We start from the raw sequence: 16467 nt of genomic DNA, 5'->3' as shown, positions 1-16467 counted from the left end.
AGGTCAAGAATTTGCAAGTCCCCACATCCTGACCAGGAATAATCTTCAAGACACGTTATTTCATAGACAAACGATTTTTCGGAGTTGTATAAGCCAAATTCAGTTTATTTGCAACCTAGGGGATATTGGTACCTGATCGAAAAACCTTTCCCTGTGGTTTAAATAAAAGAGAGAAACACAAGTATCTTCAGATAAAAATAAAAGAAAAAAGAAAACAAGCAGTAAGAAAAAAAGAAGAAGAGAGAAAAGAGCAGAAGCCACCCCAGTGTGAGTACAAATTAAATCAAAATTAGAACTAAATCTATCATTCATAAGTCCCAGCATCCCGACAAGGAATAATTCTAAATACACTTCTTCATTGATGAGCAATTTTTAGGAATCATTTCAGCCAGATTCAATTTACTTACAACATAAGGGATCTGGTACCTTAACGTAAATCAAGCCTTTCTAATTTATATAGAGGAAGATGAAGCTTCTTGGGGTGAACACGGGCAGAACAAACGAGTCCCCTAAAAATGGCCTTACAACAGAAATAGTTTGTTGTAGATTAAATGAAATAAAGCAAAATTGGTGTTTGCTAAAAACGAAGTCTTTTTCAAATAACACTTTTTGTTTCTATCGAGGTAATAGAAAACTAATCTGAGAAAAAAAAATAATACCTTGAACAAAGAATTTTGGGCCTTCTTCACATCTTTGAGATTTTTTTCCTTCTTGGAAGAATCAGACGCGAAGACATTCACTGAGCGGAGAGGAGGATGAGCGGTTTTCGGAGTCCTTCCAAATTTTGAATCTTTCTCAATTCCATTGTCATCTTTCACCTAGAACATAGACACCATCTGTATTTTTCTGCGGTGCTCTACAATTAAAACTAAAAGGCTCCATAATTTACAGCGAGGGTGAATCCATGTTGTTTTGTTTTGTTTTTTTTTTTTTTTTTGCTTTTTTGTTTTGTTTTTTTTTTTGGGGGGGGGGAGAATTAGCCACTCCCCTCTGGACACAGAATTGTTTTAAAGTATCATGGACAGAGAAAATGAAATCTAATCACTTCAAAGTGTAAAATAATCCTTATGAGAACTAGAGGAGTTTACTTGTCACTGCTCAATTTATACAATTTACATCACAAAACTTGCAGGTACGTAAAAAAAATATAGCAAATAGCGATCATTTGCTGCAGAGAACACATTACTACCAGAAGTGGTCCTCTAAAGCCCATCCTTAAAGTATCAAGGTCAGAGAAAATGAAATGGGGTTGCTCGAAGTGGTTAAGTGGAAATATACACAACCATATATACCTTACAAAATTAGGAAAAATGGGAGAGTACAGTTTTTAATGAAACAGACCTCGATATTCTGTTGTGCAGATTTTGGTAGGAACGGGCGCAAAATTTTAAAAAAGGAAAGTGGGTAACGAATCAGTAAAAACGAATCGGCCAAAAACACACAGCGCCAAACTCAAAAAGATATAGATTTCCTATGAAGGTGCTGTTGTCTCTGGAAATCAACAAATTGTTAATGTTTCAATTTTTACGGAGTAAAATTCAGTCAAATTGAAGCACCTAATATTGGTTATTTATTTTCACAGTTTAACCTAGCAACACCGACGAGAATGTTCTTCTGCCCTAACAAACTCATAATTTTAAAACATCCAAAAGAGAAATCTTAGAAAATCCAGGTTTATAAGCATTAGTTGACCTACAAAGGGTCTAGGGGAAAATATTGTTCAAATGTCCTTGGTACTTTAAGCATTAGAGCAATGCACCTGTTACCGGCGGAACACCATTTGACCAACACTGTCTTGTTGGTATTTTTGTCCTCAGTTATAACTTTATTTGGCAATGTCTTAATTTCTTGGTAGGGTCTCACCAAGCAGGTAATAGAACGCCCTTGTCTCCCATGAAATGTGAAATTCTAGGTATACACTTACCCTTCAATAATAAAAGGCAATAAGGAGACAATGAAAACAATTAATCAGAAATAAAAATGAGCATCCAAAAAACTTGTGAAAAATACAAATTTTACAACTAATTTGCACTAGGTTTTAGCTGTGAGTAAGCTTCTGTACCTGTTTCCTTACCTTAGACGTTAGTTCCTCCTGTGCCGCCAGAGGCACCCAGGACATCCAGAAAGAGCCGCCAATCATCCCTCATATGTGCTGCTGCCCAACGTCTTCCCAAGCGGGTTTGACTGTCGAATTGACAAACTTCAGGTCCCACTGGTATTTACGACAAAGTGTATTTTTTGGCTTTCCTCCTCTTCAGGTTCTCTCTGGTTTCTAATCGAGTACCGTTCTGGGGAGTCTATCTTCTGCCATACGGATAACCGTGTCCCAAGTAGCGCCATTTTCGTTGGCATACGACATTAGTTACCAGGGGCTGATGCGTGATAGCACGAACTGTCTGGTTAGTTATGTGGTCCCTCCAGTTAATATTTAGTATCCTGCGAAGACAGTTATTCTCGAAAGCGAGAATCCTCTTTTCTTGCTGTTGGTTCAGTTTCCAGTATTCACAGCTATACACGAGGGTAGAGTGAACGTTACTGTTGAACATTCTCAACCTGTTACCACGGGGCTACAATTTCCCCCGTACTCTTGTGGGTATTTTTATCAACAGTTATAAATAAATTATCGTCAACTGTCAGTTATTTTAGTGTGGGTTCAGTTGTTTCCCGCAATTGGTTCACATAGGGTATCTACTTTGGGTATGCTACGTTGGGTAATGTAGATGCTACGAGGGTATCGAATATCTATCTGTTCTGCATCTACTAGTACCTCTAGTACACTTATATTAATTGATAACTCATTGATTAGTTTGGGATGAGTGGAGGGGAGAACATCTAATTAAACATTAGATGGACGGCATTGTCTATTTCAAAATTGCAATTCTTTTTCTTTTCTTTTATAGTTGACAGAGGCTCTAACAAGCGAGCCCAAGGTAATTATCTTTTGACTAGAAATAATTTTGAATCTCAATTTTCGACTAAAAACTCAAAGAGTAGTTGGAGATCATATGACTATGAATCGATATCGAGTGATATCTCTGATGGCAGCACCAATGTCAGGTGGTAAGGATCAATTTTGGTGACAGGTATGGTTTTATTTTCAGAATGAGGTGTCCATTATTGCTGATTGTTAATCATTATCAAATAATTTTAGTAGAACCTCCGCAACCCAGATACGCAAGCACAAAATTCTTTCAGCAGATATCAACCCCTGGGCGATCTGAAGCTCCTTTTTCCAGGGAAAGGAACCTTGATCATTGTTTTAATTCCTTTAAGATAAAGCAGCTTTAGTTGACCAGAACTTATACAAAATCTGAGTATTATTCTAACAATACCTGGAACCTGAAATACTGACAGTTTTGAGCGTCTGTATGTCGGTAGGTTTCAGGTTTCCAGTAAACATCTCATTCTCTGGTATGCATTAAATATATCTCGGGCGATGAGTAAAATTTACGATTCCTGGCTAAACGAAATGCCTAAAACTGTTGTTCTGACTACGCTTCTTCGTTTCAGGCAGTCAAAACACCACTTCTGTGTAGAGGGAAAAGGAGAAAAACAGGGCAATTATTGGTGGCACCATCTACTTGGGACATCATTGCAATACCGAAACCCTGAAGCCTGAATGGTCTTGGGATTCAATATATCCATAGGTTTCAGGATTCTAACCGACATCTGTGTCGTAAACATACCCATCGACACCAGAGACTGTGCAGTAAATAAGGCTTACAATTTTGACAAAAGGGAATCCTGAAAAGGTTATTTTTTCTGTGGGTTAATAGGCTTCAGGAAACCAAAATGCTAACTACGTATCTGGAAAAAAAAAACAGAAAATTACCTCCAAAACAATTTCTTGCCCATACAGTCAGGATATAAATTTCAGCCAAATCAAAACCCCCACCTTTTCAAACAATTTAAAGAGTAAACTTTAGTTTTAAAGTCCCACTCTTTCCATTCAGATAATACTAGTGAACATAAATATGTAGCAGAAAGAAGTACCTTGTTTTGGGCCTTTGACGCAACAAGAGTTTTTGTGCTATCACCACTGTTCTCGGGCATGTCAACATCAGAATCGTCACTTTCAAAATAAATTTTTGGTTTCATCCTCTGAAAAAAAAAAACAACGTGAGTGTAATTGCTTTAACTTAAAGAGGGAAAGAAAAAGAGAGAGATAGAAAGAAAGAGAAAGAGAGAGAGAGGGGGGAAGAGGGAAGAGGGATGGAGGAAAGGAGGAGAGAGAGGGGAAGAGAGAGAGAAACAGATAGACAGAGACAGAGAAAGAAAAACAATATATAGTAAAACATTTAGTTTATATTTTTTGGAACGAAACTTCATTACAAAAATTACAACCTTATACAATATTTATTATTACAAACTTTATTATTACAAACTTACAAACTTGGGGAAAGGGATAAAACTAATCTAGGGGCAAGCATTTTCTTTCTTTTCTTTAACATACCAAATTTCAAATCAACATTCATTTCACTAAAAAAAAAATTTGCTCAAATTGATTTCATTTCCTTATTGCAAACCAATTTTCATTTGAAATTAAAACTTTGGAATTGAGGCAAGGGTTATAATTGAGGACATTTCAAGCCCAGGTAAATACTGAGATAATAGGAGACTATTTATAAAACCAAAGGAGACTAATCAAATAATCAAAAAAGTATAATATTTTAATAGCGATCGAAAAAGTAGTCGATAGTATAATCGAATAAAGTAGAATTTTCGATTAAAATTCGAATAAAAATAACAATCAAACAATAATTCGAATAATAACAATCAAGTATAATAATTGAATAAACACCGATGGAGACCAATCGAAACAGAATAATAACGGAAACAATAAGAACTTATTTAGTGTTTGAAGCTAAACCAAATTTTCAGAGAATATTCAGAGGTGAATATTCAGAGTGAATATTCAGAGTGAATATTCAGAATATTCTAGCCAAAGTCAGAGTTCTGAGTGATTTTTTTTTTTTTATTCCTAAGGGCTGTTTTGAATTTTTTTTTTTTTTTTCTTGAAACAACGATCGTGGTGAAACAACGTAGTGATTGAGGGATTATTATATAAATGTTTAAAAAGAATTTCTTAAATACCTCTTGTTTTTTCTTGGTTTATTTAAAAATAAAAAGACGGTAAAGGATACGGCACTAGACTTTTAAAGTCCAAACTGGCGGTGCTGATCTATGTCTCAAGGCCATTCAGCAAAGAAGTACAATGAGGGAATGGGGGCCAGCCACCCTACGCTTTCGCACACCCTTTCTTCTTACCTTTCCTCGATTTCTCCATGTACCCATTTAGAGCTGGATCGACTCTGGCTGAGCTTACAGAGTCACGCCCCTGAACCCCTTCCAAACCAAATAATTGGCCACACTAGGAATCGGATCTCGCCTTTCGGACGAAGGATTTTAAATACTGTATATAAATAATTTAATAATAAAAATACCTCCAATCATCTCAATAATTCACCAAAAGTCAAAGTCAGAATCGAAAAAACGCACAAACTCCGTGTTCAGTAACTTTTCAAATCTGTAAAGCTAACCGTGAATGTCACATCGATATTGTTACGCCTAAAGGTCATATCTGAATTTTCAGCCGTCAGATATAATTGCCAAAAAAAAACCGTTACTAGGCTGTTCTAGGGGACAATCAGCGCAAGAATGTGGATCGAAAGGATAAAAGTGTAGATCGAAGAAATGGACAAAGGATGTAGAAAAGGATGGAAATGTAGACCGAAGAGTGACTGAACATCTCCGAACGGTTGGGAAAATCTGCTGCTGATTAACCTACTCATCCTCCCATTGAGTCTAGCTCAGGAAAAAGTTTTTGGCTATTATTTTAGAGGCTTGAAAATGTCAGGCGCGACCTTTAGGCATAAAAACAACGATTTACCCTCTCATAATGACGCGAATGTTTACTTACATATCGATACCAATCGACAAAATATCAGTAAATTTCGTAAAAAAAAAATGAAAGCTCTTAAGCCGAACTGGCCAGACATGACAACAAACGACAAAGAGAGATAAAACTCCACAAAAATAAATCTCAAATGAGACTGTGAATAGTAGAGAGAAAAGACTAAATAACGCGGATATTTCGTCTGTATCTCAACTAGTTGTCCTCAGCAAAATCTGGGGACTCAATGCTGAGGACACCTAGTTGAGATACAGGCGAAATATCCGCGTTATTTTAGTCTTTTCTCTTTACTGGTCGCAGTCTCGTTTGAGAGGAGTTTATCTCTCTTTGTTGTTTGTTGTAAAAAAAAGAAAAAAGAAAAAAAAATGGTGAAATTTTTCCTGTTACAACGTTTTATTCCTCCAACTTTAATTCTCCACCACAGAGACAAAGGTTGTACTACTGTTAAAAAAAAGTGAGATTACGGTCACTCTTTTCCTTGTTAAAGGGTGTGCTTTAATTTCATTGGTTTAACGTTATGAAATCATCAGCCAACACCACAGAAAAAAAGGCTCAGCCACGGAAAAAAGAGATATTACACATCATTTACATCATTTTTAAAAAGTGTGCTTTAACTCTATTTGTTTACTGTTAGGACATAGTAAGCCCATAATATCATTCCTTAAGCGTACGTCAAAAGGGAGGAGGGGATAAATAAACCCCTTTACCCATTTCTACCGTCAAATTTTTAGCTAGTAAAGATAACACAAAACCTGATTGGCTCCTTTGTATACGATTTCGTATACGATTTTACATTTATGTCATTTGGTTACGGAATTTGGTAGAGGGAGATCCCTTCCAGGAATTATTTAATTTTTTAACTCTTAAAAAATTAATTCTTTAATACTTCATACTGTGTACGTTTATTTTAGAATTGAAAATGGAATATTTGTGGGAAAAGTCAAGTCATGACCAATTGTAGAAAAACCGAAGACAGATTGTTCAATTAAGTGGGCATCAAGTCAAGGTTAATTTTACCCCTTTCTTCTTTCTGTTTTGTGTAGTGTTTGTTTTGTTTCTTTTATTGATACTCTGCTTTGATTTTTTTATTTTAAATTTATTTAAAAATAAATTATTATTATTATAGTAAGCCCATTATACCATTCCTTAAGGGTATGTTAAAATGGAGGAGGGGATAAATAAACCCTTTTTTAGCCGTTGTTGTATTTACCCGTTTCTACCGTAAAATTTTTAGCTAGTAAAGAAAACACAAAACCTGATTGGCTCCTTTGTATGAGGTTTTAAGCAATAAAACGAACAAACCAGCTTTTGGGTCACAAATGAAATAATTTTTACTTATTTAATTTTTATTATTTATTTCATTTTAATTATTTATTCATTTTATTTATTCATATTTATTCATTATTTATTCATTTTAATTATTTAATATTTAAAAAAAAATAACAAACAAATAATTTTTACAAATAAAAACTCTACTTTAACTTTAAAAATTAAAGTAGTTGGAGTCACTTCTTCAAAATATCAAGAGTAATTCATACTTTATATAGCAATTTTTTATGCTTAAACTATAGGAGTCGAAGTGGGTATCGATACCTTACTTAATCCTGCATTAGTGAAAGGCTAACGCCTGCTAGTTGACGGTGGGGTTCTATCTCAAATTTATTATGGAAATTGTCATTGAAAACAAAATACTCGTAAAACACTTAGTTTGTAATCTTTGGAACGAAAATTCAGTACAAAACTTACAATCTTATATTTATTTGGGGAAAAGGACGAAACTAATACAGTGCAAGCAAAAGTACCTTTTTATTTTAGAAACCACAAGACGAAGCATTGAAAAAGAAATATAAAAATTGTCATTGAGAAGTAAACACTCTTTTTTAATTAAATACTTCACAGCTCCATCACAAATGATGATATAACACTAGTCCAGGCAGTACCCTCACTTAATGCCGTCGGCGATAAACGTTACCGACGTCTAGCAACGAAAGTCAGCATCAAGTAAGTGAAACCCTCTTAGGGATAGTGTAAGTAAATATTTTAGAATTAAAGAATCAGCAGAAGTAAAGTAGTTTTCAGAAACTAATTAACTTCCGTCTGAGGGCAGCCACTGCACTAGTACCGGAAGTACCTATTGGGCCTTCTCTTGAATATCTCGAGAGGATTTCCTGGGATTACCTATACTGGGAGACCATTTCATTTGATGAGGGATCGTAAAATGGGTCTGACAAATAGTTTTACCTCTGCTCGGACAGTCCGCTTGGGAGCTAGATCGTGAAGTGACATAGGTTTACTCTTCGACGGTGTTTCTTTCTTAGTGAGAAATCGACGGAATGACATACCCAAAACTGGACTCTTAGCTGCTTGTGATTGGACAATCCCAGGCTTCAGTACAGGTAAAGAGGTATTTCCAACTACAAAAAAAATTTGATGATGAAGGAGTGTCTTAATTCGAATTTTTAACTGTAGCGACAGTACTAGTCTAAATACTATAGTGGTCTAAAATACTATTCTTAATCATTATCTAATAATGATTTGAAAATAACGGCTTATTCTTCAATTTTTTTTCCTTGATTTCCATTTTTAAATCTATTATTTTCTGTTATTTCTCTATGCGTTTTCCAGTGCTGATGAATCTGCTTGTCAAATTTCGAAGATCAAGCATCGTTTTTAATCCATCATTGTATCCTAAATCCTGCAATACCTAATTCTAAAAATCCATGACCTAAAATACCTTCAACACTATTCTGGCCTCAAGCAAAGGGAAATTGTCAAATTGTCAAAATTGTCAAATTGTCACTTTTACTTCTCATTTCACTTTAATTTTCATTCCACTTTCATCTTAATTTTCAGGTTTCATTTAGTAAACTTAAAAATTACAGTAAAATTAAATTTTGAGCTGATGAGCTTTCAGCAATTAACATCGTTCAATATCAAATATTTAGTTTAATTTTATTAGTTCTTTCCAAGACTGTTCAAGACAAATAAAGCTTCACCATCAACAACATTACTTCACTACATATATTCACTACTTCACTACATTACAGTATAAGTACGATTTTTAAGAAATTGTTAAATTGTCAAAATTCTCAAATTGTCACTTTTACTTCTCATTTCACTTTAATTCTCACTCCAGTTTCATTTTACTTTTCATATTTCATTCCATTTCCTCAGAGTAGAAAAAAAAGGTTTTTAAACCTTTACACAAAATAGTTTTTCACAGACTTAAAAAAAAAACTCCAAAACAGAAGCTTTCTAAAGAAAAGTAAAGGCCATATTAAACTTAAATCAGAATAAATGAAAGCCCACAATAACTCAAACTCAAAACAACCAAAAATTACTATTAAAGAATAAATGAGACCCAAAACAAACAGAAATTAAATAAAAAATCATAGCAAAAAAAACATACAACAGGTATTAATTTAAAGGAATATTAAATCTCAAAACGAGCAAAGTTTAAGTTGAATATGCAAATCAAGCTTAAAACGAACAAAAATATAAACGAAACCCAAAAGGAACAGAAATTAAATAAACAATCATAGCAAACAAACAAACAGTAGTTACTAATATAAATTCAGTAAATAAATTCAAACTGAATGAAATAACAAATAAAATCAAACTGAATGTTTAATATATAATGCTATTAACTGTTGAAAGATCATCAGTTCAAGATTTTATTTCACAGTAATTTTATTCTTATTTTCAATGCTACAATAACTGGAAAAAAAAATCAAAATATAATCCGTTTTCAGTGAAGCACCAACGACGTAGTAGGCTTTATACTTTTATAGTTAGGGAAAGTTAGAGTATCCAAACTCTTGTTTGTAGTGAAGCTATATTTGTCTTGTACAGTCTTGGAAAGAACTAATAAAATTAAACTAATATTTGATATACAATGATGTTGATTGCTGAAAGCTTATCAGTTCAAAATTAGTTTTACTATAATTTGTAAGTTTATTTTTAATGTTCTAATACGAACAAAAAAAAATATTTGTAATATAATTCCTTTTAGTATTAAATAAAAAAACAAGTTTTTTTAACTGAAAGTAAGGAGCGACATTAAAACTTAAGACGAACAGAAATTACCCCGTATATGAAAGCGGCTGCTCCTTCTTGAACGCCCTGCTCTTTGCACTAAAGTTTGACTCTTTCTCTCAACTCTACTGTTTAAAACAGTAAAAACTTTAGCGTAAAGAGCAGGGCGTTAATGAGGAAGTAGCCTCTTTCATATACGAAGTAATTTCTGTTCGTTTCAAGTTTTAATGTTGCTCCTTACTTTCAGTTAAAAAAAAACTTGTTTTTTTTATTTAATTTCTGAACGTTTTTTAGTTAATCCATGTTTTGATTTCGGCTCTCCGCAGATGAATAATTAAAGCGAAATTTGCATATTTATTTATTTGGCTAAATGGCTTTCCTATAGTTTTGATCGAATGATTTTGCGTTCAATATTTAAACTAATATACGTAATGATTTTAAACTTATATATTTAAAATCAGCATTAAAATGCAATTCTTTTGATTTAACTTTTGGTATCAAAATTCCGTTTTTAGAGTTTTGGTTACTATTGAGCCGGGTCGCTCCTTACTACAGTTTGTACCACGAACAGTTTTTACAGTTTTACACGTAGAGTTCGTTACCACGAACTGTTTGAAAGCGTCAAATACGGAGTAGGCCTTATAGTTTTACCGTTTGAAAAACGGGCAGTAACTCTACTCTTGTTTATAGTGAAGACACTTCGAAGACACTCTTGTTTATAGTGTTTGTACTGCCATTCATTAGAAGCACATAACCCAAATTCTTTCCGGAAGAATTGGGGAAAAAACTTTCGGAAAGTATTTTTAATTAATTTCGTTCTTTTTTTTTATTGCAAAAAATTTCGAGTTTTTTAAAAACTCCTTATTTCAAAATAATTTTTCAGCATAACAATATCAAAGCATCAAAGTAAAGAAAGGATCAAAGTTTACATAATCAGATATATATATATATATATATATATATATATATATATATATATATATATATATATATATATATATATATATATATATACATATATATATATATATATATATATATATATATATATATATATATATATATATATATATATATATATATATATATATATATATATATATATATATATATACATATATATATATATATATATATATATATATATATATATATATATATATATATATATATATATATATATATATATATATATATATATACATATATATATATATATATATATATATATATATATATATTATATATATATATTATATATATATATATATATATATATATATATATTATATATATATATATATATATATATATATATATATAGATATATAGTACAGGGAGCCCGGCAGCTTCGCCACCAGGCTCCAGCGCTCGGTACGCAGCAGGCTTCCATATATAGATTCTCATTGCCGCTTGTTTTGAAAACCGTAAAAAATTTGAGCCTTTTGTTGATATTCACCACAGGTTCGGTAGAGCCACCCTGGAAAAGATACGGATTCTTTCTTAATGTGTGACTTAGAATAGTATATTGTGACCTATTTAGATCTTTGTTGTGGCCAGAAATGTCAATTTGCCAATTTCAAGAAGAAAAATAAGTATGCAGCTACTCTTTCCTCGGGAAATGGAGGGCTCCCCAGGGAACACATAGAACGTTCAAGGGTTCCAATGACTTTTAGTCAACAGTAATGTAGTTTATGGCATCTTGGTAGAATTGTACGGGGTTTCGCACCACTTTTTGTTGGCGTCGAAGATTGTGATGATGTTGTTCTTCTAACGTAATATTTTTTGTCTTCACTTTCTTTTTTGACTCGTTCCAATTTTTGCTATCGCTTGTCTTCTAACAGCACAATTCTTTGTTTTTCACTCCTTTTTTTTACCCATTCTGATGCAAACTTTCCCGCAATTGCTTCTAATTCTCACTACCATTTATCTTTTAACTGCACATTTCCTTGTCCTCACTGTGGCATACCTTTTAGCTTTATAATCCCTATAAGCAAGTGTGTATTCTCCTGGTGAGCCATTGTGTAGGGTCATCGCATCTGAATTATTTGTTTGATTTATAGTTTTAGATATTCGGTATATGATGACTTATACTTACTTACGACACGACCGCCTGTCCATGGATTTTTCTTTGCGGTTGATTGCGTATGGCTATGTCTCACCTATGTAATTGGATGGACGAGTAGGGTTCAGGCCTCTATCAAGTACTTATCTATTTTAATTACTAAAGTAGGAAAACAGTCTTCCTTTTTCCTTCTGTCTTTTTTATTATTTATTATATTTTATATATTATTTAATATATACTATTATTTATTATTTAATATTTGTTATTTATTGTTTTTTATAGTTTATATTTTTGTTTTAGGTTTTGTGGTGTGTGTTTCTTCCTGTATATGCGCTGTTGAATTGGTGATTTCTTTTTTAACTATAGAGTGAAGTGCATGAACAATTGAATCGTAATTCAAAGTATTGAATTGAGTCCAAAGTGTGTTCCTGCAAGACGTTAGTTATGGTAATTTTATAGTCGTTCTCGCATAACCAATCGACAAAATTTTGAAATTAAAGCAACATTAAAATCAGACTCCAGTTTCTGGCATCTATTTTTGAACCTCTTTTAGGATGATTTTAGCTCCTTTCAATCAAGAGATGCACAAAAGCTGCAAACGCTTCTTCTCCATAAAACTTTGTGATGGTGTATTAAAACTTATATTTCTTTTGATTTTCATAGAATTTGTATTAACTATTATAATAATTTTTATTTCCACGTTTTCAATTGTTTATTATACTTTGAGGTTTGATAGCAAAAATTTGTTTTAATGTTTTAAGTGACATTCAGTCTGCAATGGATTTGTGAAAATTGCATGTTTCTAGCTTAATTAGTTTCGCTGCGTGTCGTTGGAAACATAAATAAATATGCACGTTGGATTTTATATAGACCTCTGTAGGCACAAACATGCTTGTTTTGTTTGCTGAATTGTGATTTCTGTTGGTATCACTTTCATTAATACTACTGTTTTCATTTAAACAACCCATCGCGAGTATAAATCCATTAGACAACAACATTGAAATAACGAATTTCCTTGAATAGTAATGCAGCAATTTTTGCATAGAAATGGTAATTACAACTAAAACTAACAATAACAATATAACTCTTGTGACAGATTAGAACAACAGAAGAGGGAAAAAATCGCGATAGCATTTGGGTGTTGTCACAATTCTAGAAAATTTAGCAACACCAGAAGCCTATGTCAATATAGGTTAAACCTATAGCAAAACCTATATCATTATCTTGTTTCCAAGCCAAGGGCAAGGAAAAAACACTTAACATCTTCAAAATAATCAATTTGATGTCATGAGATACCCTAATATAAAATTCTACCACAAAAAAACGATGGTTTTAGCTATAAAAACCTAGACCATGGCTGACATCGATCTGATTGTGTTGGAAATCATGCGACACCACTTATCCTTAGACATATAACTAAAAAAGGCATGTCGCAGATTACCCATGAGATAATCCACACATACAACGAGAAGGGGTCTAGTATCAATCAGTTAATCCCCAACGACAACTAGATATCCAAAGGTCTAGGACAAAGGACATTGGAAACGTAGCTCACCATTCCAATGAATGGAAATGAGGTTTTTCATTCACAGAAAAAAAAATATTAAAAAAAGCAAAGGAGTCTCAATATTAGAGCCAAGGCCGTAACCAGGGGGGGGGGGGGTTAGGGGGTATCACACTATACCTATTTAAGATATTTAGTGTCATACTTATATTTTGCCACTTTATCCTTGAAATGTCCTTCCTAAAATTAGACTGTTGTCCCTAGACAGATTCAGATCCACATACTTATTGTTTGCTGCTTTTTCGCCATTGTTTCATCTCTCTTTCTATCTGGCGCCTGCTACTACCAAGAACAGCATAGATACATTTTTTTTTTTTTTTTGTTAAAGACTGAATTCCCGATTTTTACTAGTTTTTTTACTAGTATTTTACTATTTTTACTGGTATGGTTGTCTAAGTCCCCATTAGTTAATTCAAAAATATCCGATTTCACAATTTCAGTATCTTTGGAACTCTCAGGGTCCTTAGGATGAATACAGGGGGGTTCAGGGGGGGGTTCAGGATTTTCTTTAGGAGGGGGCACATAATAGGTTGCTTCGACAAACTTGTGAAAAAACAAATACCCGTAATTTGAAGGGAACCTCGATAATTTTGTGTCGTAGGTAGGTAGAGGAAATGGTCGTAAATTTAATCTGAAATCTGGTGAGGGTTGAATTCTAATAAATCTGTTGAAATTGAAATGGTTAAAAACACTGATACACAAAAAGTAAGTTATAAAAACCACCCCACCATAAAAAAAATAAAAAGCTGTTCACCATCTATAAAAAAACATGATGTTGAATATTTTCTGCATAATTTTTTGCCTTTACACTTCTGACTGCTAGAGCGAATATGTTAAGCTTTTTATCGTAAAAAAAAAGGTCTTGAACCATCTTTTCGGGTCATGCACTCTTTGTGACAATTTGCAGAGGTCAAACCATTTAGCATATCGCCTAACTTTGTGGCATCGCTTCGTAACTATGATAGTAATGAAGAGTGGGAAATGAGGATAAAGATACAACTTGTGTATTCGTAAAAGGTATATTAAACATTATAGTTCTTTTAGGGATGTAACAGCAAAAACGAAACGAAGAGATAGAAATGAATTGAAGACATTAAAAGGAGGGTTTTAAGTATAGGCAATAAAGCATTAACTAATCACTGATTCTTTTTAAAACATAGTGTTTTAATAAACGGTATCAACTTTGATGAAATCTCAAAATTTACTAATCAAAATTTTACTTTTCATAACAACGTAGCGTATCTTTCCACTTTTTAAAGTTCGATAAATTTCGCTTAAATTACAGAATTTACAATTTTGTAAGAAAAAGCCTATTTCTGTGTTTCCACTGCCGCCATATCTATTTATTGCACGATCGATGTCTACTTCAATATTTCTGTGAACGTTTATAATGGCTAGTCCTGTCAGTCTAGAGTCCTGTCAGTTTAGAGCTCTTTGTTATTATTTCCTCTTCTATTCATCCTAAAATATTCGAATAAAGACCAAAATCGTTAGAAAAATATGAACTCTAATAAACATGCATTTAGGTATGCGCTTCAAACTAAGTATATGAGTCGAAATACTCCTTAAAAACAAATAATTATGTGTTTGTTATTTTTGTATTTGAAAGGTGTAGATTAGTGATTTAAATTCTTAGGGTTTCAAGCTTTGGTAAGACTTGAAATTAATTTTTTTTTTAATCTCGAGATTTTAGATATTTAATTCAAAGTTTAAATCTCGATATGTCCGTTGAGCACAAAAATATAGATTCAAAATTTGACTAAGATTTAGCATTAAGTAAGAGAATTGTCCTGTAAAAATTCTGATTTATAAACAACTAATCGTGGAAACATGATTGGATGGCATGTATCAAAATAAGTCTAAAAATCATCAGCGGTATATGAAGCAGTTTATACAATTTTATAGACAAATATATGCAATCTCTACATAAAAACATAACTATATTTTAAGACTGGTTGGTATTAAAAAGATGAGAAATTCTGAAGTAATATTGTAGTTGCATTCCGTTTCCGTGGTCAACTCAAGCTGTGTGGATTTCCACTTTATATCATCATTTTATTAGTAAATTTTTAAAGAAAAAAATCGATGCCATTCCACTGATTCAAACTGAGAATTCGAAGAACCATCTATAACAGCTAGATATAAAAAAAATAAACACATAATTATTTGACTTCCGTTATAAACGATTTTTCAAAATCTATTCTTCTTTTATGATTAGTCCGACCTCTGAAGGAGTATTTCGACTCATATACTTAGTTTTTAATTATGTACTTATACGAACCTTTATTAAGGTTCTAAAGAGTTTGCCCTTTAGTTTAATTGATTTAGGATGAACAGAGGAGGTGATATATCTTATAATGCAGAGCCTCACAAAAATTCAAAATTTAAATTAATAATTTTCGCACTTCTCATACATTCACTTTCTATTACACAAATCCCCTTAAAAACAACAATGTTGTAAAAACCACCCTGCTTCATAAAAAAAAAATCACCCAAATTTTATGACAGCCAAAAAAAAGTAATTATATCAGTTTCTTTGCCTCAGTGTTATAGCAAGACTCGAAAACAAATTTTTGACAGTAAAAAGAAGTAAATATTTTGCTTTTGAGCCCTGTTGTGACAGCACAATCCTGAAATATTATTTCGACAGCCTAAAAAAGTTAAGAATTTAAATTTCTTCTCCTTCTTATTACAAAATGAAGATTTTCACCTCCCAGATGACTTTTATGGTAATACGGACAGATTCCCTTGATAAACCTAAATTTAATTAAATACTTTCTGGCGGTATGTGTCATTAGTAAAATCTAAGAGAGACCGCACAAAGTAACTGAAATCTTTTTTCAAACTTGTCGAACAGTTCGTAGTAACGAACTGTAGTAAGGAGAAACC

The 16467-nt window shown here is 32.6% G+C and overlaps 1 protein-coding gene across 2 annotated transcripts in view; it reads right to left on the bottom strand.

Annotated features, from left to right (window-relative positions):
• LOC136041678 (myosin-1B-like) overlaps window positions 1-16467 on the bottom strand; it is a 99683-nt gene that overhangs the window by 21974 nt on the left and 61242 nt on the right. For both annotated transcript variants that reach the window (XM_065726401.1, XM_065726402.1), the window contains exons 10-12: window positions 8156-8328; window positions 3994-4101; window positions 660-818 (exon numbers count right to left, since the gene is read on the bottom strand). In XM_065726401.1, the coding sequence (XP_065582473.1) occupies window positions 660-818; window positions 3994-4101; window positions 8156-8328 (440 nt within the window). The remainder of the gene's footprint in view (window positions 1-659; window positions 819-3993; window positions 4102-8155; window positions 8329-16467) is intronic.

Source organism: Artemia franciscana, unplaced genomic scaffold (assembly GCF_032884065.1).
Source record: "Artemia franciscana unplaced genomic scaffold, ASM3288406v1 PGA_scaffold_32, whole genome shotgun sequence".
In the NCBI taxonomy this organism is placed as follows: domain Eukaryota; kingdom Metazoa; phylum Arthropoda; class Branchiopoda; order Anostraca; family Artemiidae; genus Artemia; species Artemia franciscana.
This window is presented reverse-complemented; position numbering and strand designations above follow the sequence as displayed.